Source organism: Pseudopodoces humilis, chromosome 11 (genome assembly GCF_049639895.1).
Source record: "Pseudopodoces humilis isolate 2021_Gansu_Grassland_sample_001 chromosome 11, ASM4963989v1, whole genome shotgun sequence".
NCBI lineage: Eukaryota > Metazoa > Chordata > Aves > Passeriformes > Paridae > Pseudopodoces > Pseudopodoces humilis.
In genome coordinates, this window is record NC_142210.1 from 24,649,221 (window position 1) to 24,661,505 (window position 12,285).

At 45.7% G+C, this 12,285-nt stretch overlaps 1 protein-coding gene across 13 annotated transcripts in view; it reads right to left on the reverse strand.

Moving 5' to 3' along the window:
- Window positions 1–268: 268 nt before the first annotated feature.
- Window positions 269–12,285, reverse strand: part of MBNL1 (muscleblind like splicing regulator 1) — a 68,174-nt gene continuing 56,157 nt past the window's right edge. For 7 of the 13 annotated variants that reach the window (XM_088060943.1, XM_088060939.1, XM_088060941.1 and 4 more), the window contains 4 exons: window positions 8,060–8,095; window positions 7,276–7,370; window positions 4,273–4,347; window positions 269–3,514 (listed from right to left, as the gene is read on the reverse strand). In XM_088060943.1, coding sequence (XP_087917069.1) covers window positions 4,291–4,347; window positions 7,276–7,370; window positions 8,060–8,095 — 188 coding nt within the window. In that variant the 3' untranslated portion in view covers window positions 269–3,514; window positions 4,273–4,290. Of the gene's footprint in view, window positions 3,515–4,272; window positions 4,348–5,344; window positions 6,664–7,275; window positions 7,371–8,059; window positions 8,096–12,285 lie in introns of all 13 variants that reach the window. The other 6 variants (XM_014254357.2, XM_088060935.1, XM_005525147.3 and 3 more) reach the window with 4 other exon arrangements.

Below are 12,285 nucleotides of genomic sequence, written 5' to 3' on the forward strand. Positions count from 1 at the left end.
GTGTCCCTGAATCTCCCTCTCATTGCCACAGCTGGGGCTGATCCAGAGCATCCTGGTGCTTTGTGTTTACCCCCTGGATCTGACAGGAATATCCCGAACAGGTGGCATTTTAATACACATCCTGTGGTTGGAACGTGCTGGTGCAGGAAAACCCCGGTCCCAAATAACCTGTGGGCAGTCCCACAAGTGCTCAGACACGTTCAAGCCTACATAACCTGGTGGAGCCACTTTTAACCTGGTAGAGGAAAAGAGAATTAAGAAAGAGAACTTTTCTTAGGGCAATTTCACTTTATTTTTTCCATACAGCAAGGTCAACTATAGCAGTAATAATAAAATAAGCATAAACCCAAATTGCAGCCCAGGACAGAGTACGTAACTGGAGCAACTACAAGCGAAAGTAAGTCTGTGGTTACGTAAGAGCAAACGCGAGCGCGCCCGTCCTTGCAGCAGATGAGGCCGAGAGCAGCTCGGTTATCGCGGCTGTGGCCGGGCTCCTGCAGCGCCTGCCGCCAGCAGGGAAAATCTCCCGGCTCCTCTTTCACCTGCTAAAAGAACAGGACCGCTACAGCGAGAAAATAATCCCCTACCCTACAGCTACGGCTGCTGTTCCGTTTGCCTGTCCATGGCTGAACTCTGTGAACGTCAGTATTTGTTTTGAAGAATCTCTTTTTTGTGAACAAGAAACCACTGAAATTGTCAGAAACTGGTTTGAATAGCATATATCTTTAATATATTTTGATACTTTAAACATGCAGTAGATTTTGAATAATGTACGGAATATCTGAGCCATGATTCCCTGGATGGGCTGAAGTACCTGCTTTTTTTTTTTTTTTATTTTTATTTTCTTTATTTTTTTTTTATCATTTTTTTTTCTTAATGATTCTCAGGCAGATTTGACCCAGTGGAGCTTCTGTCAGTCATGAGATCTCGGAAGGATGGCAGATCTTTCCAGCTGAAAAAATCCTGGCAAACTACAAGCTGTCCACATAAAGCAAAGCAACTTTTTGGAAGGGGGATGGAGTGCTAACTCTGTGCCACTTTTGCAAGCAATTTTGTTCAGCCTGTCATTTTATTTAGCCTTAACAAAACTCCTTGTAATTATAGACATTTTTATTCAAAATAAGATCTTACTATTATACAGGTTTCTCTCTTTTTTGACTATATACAGAAGTGCAAAAAGTCAACCTTCGCTCTCGACGTCCCAACTGCAGCATAATCAACCCTCAAGAGTTTGCACACACACACTAGAATTCTTGTTACGTAAACTTTGAGTATTTGGATTATCAACAAAAAGTCCCTTGATCTATTGATTATGCAGCTTATTTATAACAAGGCCTGATATTCAGGGATTTCAAAAAATATTTAAACAATATTTTAACATTTGAAATGGATACAGTAGAAAATAAATTTTATTCTAATATCTAGGAACTAGATTTTTTTTTTTCTCATAATAACTAATTACAAACAAAATAAATCATCAAAATATTACTCAATTGTCTGCCAGGATTGTTGCCATAGCAACAACTTAACTTCTTACTTAGCAATGATTATATAATTATAAGATATCCATATAAAAGATCTTTGTTCTTTTAATGAAAACTAGACAAGAACTAACAATGACTGACATTCTTACATTGTCATATTAGATCAGTAAAATAGAAATCATTTAGTTAACAATAATACGAATACTCATAAGACACTACATGTAGATTCCAAACTGAGTATGTTATGAAGAAAACTACTTTTTTTTTTTTTTTTGTATTTTGAAAAAGTCATCAGTAAATTCTAATAAAACAAAATTCTATGAACTGAAATGGTATCAACTGGTAATAAAAAATGAAAACGAGCTAATATATGTAAGAAATAAAAACTACATTTTTAACAAGAAAAAAATAAGTAAATTCTCTATGGTAAGTCACTACAATAACATGTGAAGTCACCTATACTTTCTTAACACGATTGAAATTACATTGGTATGGGTTTTAACCCGTAATGTAATAATCTAAGGCTTTAATAGATGTACAGTACAATCAGGAAAATCAACACATCATTCTTATCTATAAAGCATCTCTCTCAAGCATAAAAACTCGCAGTAAACTCGGAGTATGGCGAGTTCTAGAACCGAACCCGCGCCTCTCCCTCCCTGCCCACCCGGGGCCTGGCCCCAGGCAGCCCCTGGCTGAACAGAGCAAAAATATCCTTTACTGGCTGCAACATCCAAACCACAAAAAGGAATTCCTTTGGATGAATCCATTCTTAAAACTTGAATGCACATCTATTTGTTTGTTTTTATTTTGTAAAGGCTTTCTAAGGCTATAAGCAGTTAATCTGAACAAAAAAAAATCACGTATAAAACTCACCCGAGTATTAACCCACCCAATTTCTACACTAATTAACATCTCATTTGTCCTATTTTGGTTTGTCATGCATCTGCTGTCAGTGCTTCTGCGTCTTTGTTTAGAGTCGCCGCGGACGCGGGACTTGATGAATTAAAGTGAAACCCATCTCTGCAAAACATTTATAGTCCTTGTGACTCGACAGAGGCTATAAACAGAGCAAAAGAAGTTCCTCAAACATTTGTTACTGTGTCTCAGAAATGGCTTTTCCCTTTCGCAGCTCACCTTATACAGTAAATATGCATAAATATGACACACACCGCCTCGGGAGAGTTTACAGATAGCATTGTCCATAGGGTTATGCACAGCTGGAGCATCTCTCTGCTGCTGCCCACTGGCTGTGAGGAGCAATTGGCCATTTCTGAGACAGCTTTGGTTTGAAACAGAACGGTGCCCTTTGACTGATCAGTACTCATCAAGTCAGTGAAAACGTGGTTCTGAAAATAACACTGCGGAAATAATACTCTGATGGATGTACAGTCTATGGCACTTCATGAGAATCCTTAACAACGTGGTACTTAAAGCCATTGATGTGCTTTAAAATATACACAGTTGTGGTTTTGCTTGGCACATTCATCTCTGTCAGATTCCTCTCTTCTCATTTCTTACAATCTATTACATTAAAAATATTACTCTTAAACAAAAATTACTGTGCATGCACGCTCTCGTCTATAATGGCAATTTTAAATACAAGGTGCACCTTTGTTATTTGTAAACCTTGAAAGAAATAAACTTACTTTAAAAAATTATATCTTGGTCTACAGACGTACCAATACATAATAGATTTCTGGTTACAGCATCGTCGGTCTTTCCGGTGACGTCCGTGATTGTGGGGAGCAGCCCCGAGGCAGGGCCCGGGCACCGCGGGCCGGGAAAGGCGGACGATGCTGCAGGCTTAGACAATAAATCACCTCAGCACAAATATCAATTCAATGTACAAAGTAGATAGGCAACAGTGTGCAGTGGAGTCCCACGGTCTCGCTTCGTCTCGTTAACATGCAATGTGTGATGTCACTGCTGAGGGGTTCCCAGTGCTGCTGGACAGTATTTACAAACGCTATGGCTAATGAGCTCGGCCTCTTCCCACCCAAATCCGGCCTCTCCGCCTCGGACACCATCTGGGGAGGGAAAGCACAAAGTGTTCTCGGCACAGCCAGGACCCGGGGTCACACCACACCAGCCCCAGCTTTACGGGGAGCTGTGTCCCTGCAGGAAGCCTCCAGCAGCAGAAGCATCCCGTCCCACTCGAGCCCTCCCATCCGTCCCACCCTCCCTGCATCGCTCCAGCAGTTTAACAATGCTTATGCTCAGCTGAAAGGAGCAGCTGTGATTACAAAGCCACTGTGGCCAAAGGGCCAATCCTCGCCCTCAGAAACAATCCCATTATGGCCAAGGAATCCAATAAAAACGCTGCAGAAATGGACAGAGCAAGGTAATACAAAGGAAGAGCCATCCTGGGACGGGATGGCTGCGGCAGGGGGAATCTCACAACAACAGAATTATGAGTTTCCAAACCCAGGAAATGCTGAGGTTCCGAATTTTGAGATTTAAAAGCTCCTCTTTCTGAAGAGAACCTGATGGAATCATCTTCCCCCTCAGTCTGCCCCTCAGCTCACCACAGGCCACCACAGAGAGAACATAAACCTCTGTGAACGCTGATTTTGCTGGGTGGGCACGTACAAACGAACACGATGTGACCACTGGTATCTGTGGGATCTCCCCTTGGAGAGGATTGGCCCCTCAGGGGGGGCAGAGCCTCCACTCCCAGAGATTACTGGTTTTCTTAGAAAGAAAATAAAAACCTTCTGTCCCTTACAGCAACAAATTACACACATAAGAGTAAGAAAAAACCAGCAACAACACACGGGGAACTTACTGTTTGATGACCAAATGTCTACATCTGTGTAACATACTTGTGGCTAGTCAGATGTTCGGCAGATATTATGGGTATCTACAGGTAAGAAATGTACACAGTGAGTGACATGTGCAATGAGCCCCCCAGAGGCACAGCATTTGCTACAGAACATCAGTTTGGGAAAGGATCAGCTGTGAGTTGGTGGATTTTATATCGTAACTAGAAGTTAAAGTCAACTGAATGCTACAATAGCAACTTACAACTGGAGGACACTGGGTTAAGTACTATTGGACAAATACAAGTAAGTATTTATTGGTTGTTCAGGAAATAGGAGAAGTTAACATCTACAAGTCATGCAGTGCAGTAATTGAAAATAGCCCTTTTTGTTGGCCTACACAAAATTCTGTGCTTTCAGCATCTCAGATGATGGATTCTACAGTGGCCTTGTGTCAGTGTGATTTTGTGAAGCGTTCACTGCCGTCACTGTCCTGTTTGAATGCCAAACCTAGGATGCCCTGAACTTGCTTTTCATGGCTGGTGACAATCCCCAGCTGAGAAGAGCTGTGCCCTTCCCACAGCAGCTGCGGCACCGCGCAGAGCAGCCGGCAAGCAAAGCCTCCCCAGGCAGGGAAACAACTCCCAAACGTTTGGCTGCACGAACAGGACTGAGCACTGAACAGGACTGAGCACAGGCTCCCTTCTCGTGCCCATCAGCTCAGTTTCCCCTTTGAAAAGCCAGGATTGCACTGGGAGCCAACTGCCAGCAGTGCCACGAACAAACGGCACCGTGCCCCGGCCGGGGGGCACCGCGCCCTGCAGCGCCCAGGGGGAGCAGATGGGCACAGGGACACAAAATGGATTTGCACAGTCACAAAGGGCTGTGGCACTTGGAAAGTTTTTCCTGATGGGCACCAAGGCTGGCCTGTGAATCTGCCTGGTAAAGAGGACGGGGGTTCCTCTCAGTGAACTCATTGGCAGGCGCTGCTGCTGCTGCTGCTGCTTTTCCACCCGTGCGCCCTCTCCTCCCCTGGCAGCTCACACACCACAGCACTGCCAACAGAACGGGCCTGGAGCAGAACAAAGCTTCTCATACCATGTTCTCCTGCTGCTGCAGGACAGGCTGTGGAACCCCACTGGAGCAGCGTCAGGGGCAGTGCTGTCGAACACACCAAGGACCTTCAGCACCAGCCCGGGAAGATGCAGGGCCAGATCTTTAGCCTTTGGCATGCAGGCACACGGCTGGGCAGCATTAAATACCTTCAGCATTGCTCACATGGTATATACATATATGGCTATATATGTATATATGGAGGTTTGGCTGCAGAACTGCACTAAGTGTGTTATGAGGCTCTGGGGAGGAAAGGCATGAAATGACCAATTCCACAGCAGAAGGTTTTCCCTGGGATCTACCTGGGAAGTGCATGGTTACTAACAGAGAGATGATTTAAAAATAATGACTTTTTCTGTGGCTTATCTTGTTCTCACAACCCTCAGGACACGCACAGGATACAGAGACACACTGAAAGTAACTGTCTGGTGCAATAAACTGCAATATTAAGAGACTCTGGGCACACAAGAGGTTGCCTGCTGAGGTGGCACATATGCAGAGGGAGCCCCACCTATGAACTAGCTTTTCAAAACACAAATTCTTAGGCCACGCTTAAAGCCCTGAGTGAGCTGTTTGTTCTGCAAACTCTTCTCAAGAACGTGCTAGCTGCTGAGCAGACTGAGCTGGGCTGGTTTTGGAATTCTACAATATCTAGGTCCCTTTGGAGGCTCGGGATGTGCACACCTAGGTGTCACTGCAATGATGCCATTTGGGAACTGTATTTGTGAGAGATGAGGAAGCAGACAGGGTAACGAGGGATGTACAGCTGGGGCAGCACAAACTGGTAGTGCTCAACAGGTAAAGGTGCAAAGGCTCGAAGCCAAAGGCCCTGAGGCTTACTCTGCAGCTCTGGGTGTCCTGAGGAGTCACCTGTCCTGAGCCAGAAGCCAAGGGTGTCAGGTAAGCCTGAACATTGACAATTACCTGCACAGCTCATCCCAGACACAGGACCACACCTGCACAACGCTGAGAACCTGGAGTTCCCTTTTCTAGAGGGCACAGTTGTGATCCCACTGAGCTGGGTATCAGACCAGAACTGACGGCTTCATGGCATGGACAACTAACTGCCCAGTAAATCTCCAAAAAGAATTTGCTTTTAGGAGAGGAACAGAAGGCTCTTTAAAATGTTTTTATTGTTGCACTTTCAGCCAGGTGTTGTACAGAAATCTGCCCTTCTGACAGCGTCCTGTGCTCAGGTGCAGCTCCAGCCTCTCCTCTGGACCAGGGACTCATCTCTAAGCAGTGGCTCTGGCTTTCCTGGGAGGACTTCTAATCACTTACGTGGTAAAGCATTACTCATATTCCTGAAATACATCCAAACACAGCAATGACTGGGGTGGCTATTGAGAAACAAACCCAGACTCTTATGGGCATTTTCTTAACTGAGCTCTGTTCAAAGCAATGGGCCATTCCAAAGAGAATCACAAGACTGAAACAAAGGTTTCAAGGAAGTTTCTGTGTGGTCCATGCTCACAGGGTTTTGTTTTAAGCTTCGAAGAGGAGAGTCAGAACATGTTTGGACTGCTAAACTCAGACTGTATGAACCTGTAACCCCTCTGCACAAAGACTCCCCTGGCTTTCCCTGAGTTTTGTACTGAAAGGAGCTGCTGGCTCCACAGAAACGGAAATAAATCATGGGTTTGTGTATTATCCCTTGCTCTTTGCATCCCTGAGAGCAGAAATAAGCAGCATGGCCCATAAATGTCAAGACTGAGTCAGAAACTCTATTGTCAATTATTTTTAGCATCAGAAATGGAACTGCAGCACCTTTGGAGCACAGCTAAGGGCTGATTAAGCTGTGCTGCAGCTCTCTGAGAGAATGTGTAGGCCAACAAGAGGTCAGATCCAAACCCCCATGCTCATTAAAGCACCGATTTCGAGATGTCTGTAAGGAACAAAGCTGTAAATTAGCAAACCTGGTTGGCTGTGGCTGTTGCAGCGAAGGGAACACTTGTGGCAGATGTTGTTGCTGCAGACACAGTGGCTGGCGTAGCACCGTGCACCATGGGAACTTTCGGAAGGAAAATCAAATAAGCAAACATACAGAAGAGTGTGGCAGAATGGGACCAGAGCGACACGTGGGAGGGTCATTGAGCATGGTTTACCACAGCGAAAAGCCCGAGACATCATTGCCAGCGCGTGACATGCAACCACAGTGCAAAGCAGGACAACATTCCGGCCGGGAGGGGAGGGAGATGAGAGAGAAAAAAAAGGGGAAAATGCTTGTTACCATCAAATCAAGAAAATCGACACAAACAAGCTTAACCATTTCAATATGAAAAACAACAGCAGAGTTTTTTCAATGCCCTTTATATTTACAAATTTCTGTCTTTTAAAAATTCAACCCAAATGTTTACTGCTAACAGAAATTAATCTTGTAGAAGGACAGAATACAGCTACATGGCTATGGTAAGATACAGTCTTTAGTTAACACAAGATAGGCTCTAAACACTGGAACTCATAGTCCAGTCAAAATCCACCAAGGAACAATGTGCAATTAAAAAGTGCTGTACAAAATTAACATCTACGTGTCCATGTCAATTAAATAAAACAATCACATTTAATTGACAGGTGTTAGTGCAGAAGGCTCGGGGAGATGGACTGGCACAAGGGCTGTATGTTAAACCTAGCAGTGGATTTTGAGGGTCTGTGAGCTGCACCACAGGTTTAAGATAATCAAGAAACAAAGCTGGCACCTACCAACACTTGTAGCGGGTGTCATGCACAATATTGAGCCTGCTCATCATGCATTGCAACAGGAAGGTGGATTTGGAAAGGGAAAAGAATTAAAACAACCCATCACACGTGTAATTAGAAATTTCATTTGAACAAAGAAGAAAAATGGTTATTAGGGGCACAGTGGCATGTAACTGTCAGCACAATCAAACCATACAATAGCACAGTGATCCATCAGAACGAGGCCTCAGGGACAGATGGAGCCGTGCTGAGACCCTGCTGGCCCCGGAGCACAGCCAGGAAAACCTTCCTCAGCTCTAGCTCAGAACTCCTGAAACCCTTCTGCCTTTTGACACAAGCCTTGCCATGGTCCTTTCCCTGCTCTTCTCACATCCAAAGAGATACTTCAGACTCACCCTCCTGGTGCCTGCGGTCCCCGGTGCGAGGGCAGCGGGACCAGGCCCTGCTGTCCTTGTTGGACCTGTCCAAGCAGATGGACGGTGGGAGGTGACAGAGTCCTGTCCTGTCCTGTCCTGTCCTCTCCCCTGCAGGTGAATGCTTGCTGTGTCCTGTGCAGCTCATGGTGACACCTCTGAACACCTGTTCAGCCTCTTGTTCTACATTTTAGGATGTATTTTAAGCTGTTGGTGCCTGAGCTCACAGCCCAAATTCCCTTCAGACCACGCAACAATAAAGCACCTGGAGAGTTCTGCCCTGCAGCCAGAACCAGGAGCAGGAAGGTGTTTTTAGGATCATTCTGGCATAATTTTAAAGTATCACCAAGTTGGCAATTCTCTTTACATTACACAGCAAAATGCCTTCCACCAGACTGACCTCACAATCTTCTATTTCTGCTTCCAAATGATAAACATATACTGATCTTCCAGACTATCCATTTTTAATAAATTATTTACTTTTTAAGGTAACAAATAACATTTATTAACACTGTTAATGATGACTGACACAGCAGAAACTGAAATAAACTCTGAAATCTGGGAATGAGATTGCAATTGAAATGGAAACATGTCCTGGCAGACTGGCAGAGGCAGGAAATGCAGCCTCTGTGACACCCCGTGACTGTATGGGGACAGGAAATAGCTCCAGCCCTGCTGGAGGGGATCCTCAGGAGCATTTCACTATGCAGGGAAGAAGTCGGCCAGTTTAATTGCTGCTGGAGCCAAGATTATTGTCTGTCACTGCTGTATCTGGAAGGCAACAAAGGCAGGGCCATCATCATGTTTCCTAATTCTGTGTGTCACGGGAGAGACTGAGAATGCTCCCAAAGCAAGGGTGAAGGTGCCTCTCCTGACCTCCTCAGGCACAGATGATGGCTGGGGCCAATGGGATCACTTGCAAGATTAACAAATGGCGCAAAATTTGGCTAAAAAGTACAAACAGTAAGCAAAACTGTTTCCTTGGTTCCTCTTACGGGCTCTCAGTGGCGTTAGTGAGGTTCCAGAGCAGCTCTGAGCTGTGGCTCTGCAGAAGTGCCCAGGGCTGTGCACCCTGCACTAGAGCTGCAACAGAACCTCACTCCGTGCTACACACGAGCTGGGTCTTCACAACCACTCTGAAACATCTCTGTAAAGCTCTCCAGTTAAAAGCTCTGAATTTCAGTCTGAATGATCATCATTAACATTATGACCAGTGCACACAGGTTTTGAAAAGGAATTTAGGCAAATGAACATGAGGCAAAAAGTAGAACGCCTGCTAGGGTGGCATAACGCCCAAACACAGATATTGTGTTATGTGACCTTCTTACCAGTAATAAAAATAATTTTTGCTATGATCTTAATATTCAGCTTGACTTCAGAAGCTTTGACTGACTAATGAGAACACATGAATAATGAATGTGCACTTTCAGTGTTCCCTGGCTGTTCGGCACAAGGCAGAATTTTAATTTGAGGATGTTCTGACGTAACTGACCATAACTTCACAATCAGATTATTTCTGCATCACAATAAAGCTATTTTTAGAAATATTCTGGGTTTACTGTTTTAATTATTTTTTTCTCTTTTCTCCCTTGTATTGTTCCCCTCAATCTATTTTTTCTGCCCAATCTACTACAGCCTAATTAAAAACAACACTCCAGACAGCACAAGCACTCTGGTGGAGGTGAGCAGTGGTGCTTTCCTGTAGGTTTTGGGGGAGAGCAGTGGTTTAGCACCAGCCCAGCAGCCCCAGGGAGGAAAGTGCTTTAGGAAAGCCCCTGGGCACAGAGTCCCAGCCAGGAACAAGAGTGTCTGTGGTGCTGAAGCTGCAGTAATTGAACAAATACACAAAGGGTTAACACCATGCAGAGGCAGCTGCAGCCTTTCCTCACTGGCTCGGGGGTTCAGCTGCCAGCTGCAATTCTGCCCCTTGCAGCTGCACCACAACATCAACTCCTGGGAGCATCCTGCCAACCTGAGCCCTTCCCCTGGAGGATGCAGCTTCTCAAGAACACTCTGGTCACCTGGGGACCACGCCTGGGGCAAAGGCTGTGCTCACACTCCTGAGGAGACAGGGACTGAGGCACAGGATGGGCACAGGATGCCACTCGCCTGTCCCCAGCAGCACTCTCCAGTCGCTGCAGGACATGCAGCAGGTCAAGGTCTGAGGACCCAGAGCTCTGCACATTCACAGCAGGAGGGTCAGCCACATCTGCTGAGGTGTCCCAAGCTGGCAGCCAGGACCAGGGAGCAAACCAAGCTGTGAACACCTCCAAGGCACGCAGAGCTCCTGACGCAGCCCACTAACTCCCCTTACTTCAACAGCACAAATGTCCCTGGTTCCTTCTTGTAACACACCTGAACTCCTCTCTCAGCTGGGGACAGCTTCCAGCAGCCCAGGTTACGGGGACACCTCAAGAGAGGAGCTGTGCACAGAGGGAGCTTTAGCTGGGAGAGGTGGTATGAATGTCTGAAGAACATCTAATCACTTAAGGCTGGAGTGCAGTGTCCACTCCCAGGCACGGACGTTCCCTGGATGTGCTTCACATCCCTGGCACACAGCCAGCCAGAACAATGCCTTACAATTCACAAAAGGCACCTGAGGTTTTCTGGAGTATCAGTGGGAGAACACGAGGAGCAAAGTGCCCTGCAGAGAGGAGGGTCCTGCCCAGCTCGAGCACAGGGGACCAGCCCTGGGCACACTCCCCTGGGCAGGCTCTGCAGGTGTCCTGCCCCCAGCCCTCCTGCATACTCTGTCTGGAGCAACTAGGAACACAAATGAGCACTTACACCTCGGCTGTCTGAACCTGAAAAATGTCACTTTAATTCAGATGCCACTGAGCTGCCCTGGCCCTGCTCCGTGTCCATGGACACACGCTCTGTGCTCTCCGTGGCTTCGTAGGGACACATGGAGAAACTCTCTTTCCAGGTGACTGTGCCGAAACAGGAACTGATGCCACTTCATCTGAAGTGGGAAAAACTAAAAAGGGCAAGGTGCCAAAGGCATTTTTCAAACTTTTTGAAAAGTACTGGATTACTGGAAAGCTCAAAATGCAGCTATCTGAAAAATATAAACAGAGAATTTATAATAGCTCAAGCTAAAAACTCCCTTACTTTTCTTATGTAACATACACTAAACTTCAGTGGTAAGGAAAGGTCTAATGAAGCCTCAAGAACCACTGCCAAGCTCCTGGAGGTTTCAGTGTGGATCTGCTGGAGCAAGAGCTGAGGTAAGGTGAGTCAAGAGCCAATGGGAAAGACCCCAGTCTATGATGAGGTGCAAATGGGGTCTGGCACACACAGACCACAACCCCAGCTCCAGAGTTCCAAGGGGAAGTGCAAAGGCAGTTCCAGCATTTCCAGAAACCATCCAGCCCCTCGCTGCTTTCATGGGAGTGGGAAAACTTCAGTTTACAGACTCCACTGGTTATGCTGTGCCAAAAGAGAACTGTGAATTGTTTAACATTCATAGGTAGGATTCTGAGTCTATCTGGATGGGGCTCTGAGCAATCTGATCTATTGGAAGGTGTCCCCCCATAGCAGGGGGTTTGCAAGGTGGTCTTTAAGGTCCTTCCCAACCCAAACCATACTGTGGTTCCATGAGTCTATGATTGCATATGCATTTTTATATGGATTTTAATATGTGGGCTAGGGATCTGACCTGCAGCTTACTCGAACCATCTTGCTATTGACTCCAGCAAGCTTTGCAACATTTACTGATACATTTCAGTGGCTGCAATGTATTTTTGCATTATTAAAATGCACTAGATCAAGAAACTGATTTTTGTGCCATTTAAAGTACACATGTTGGCTGTATGC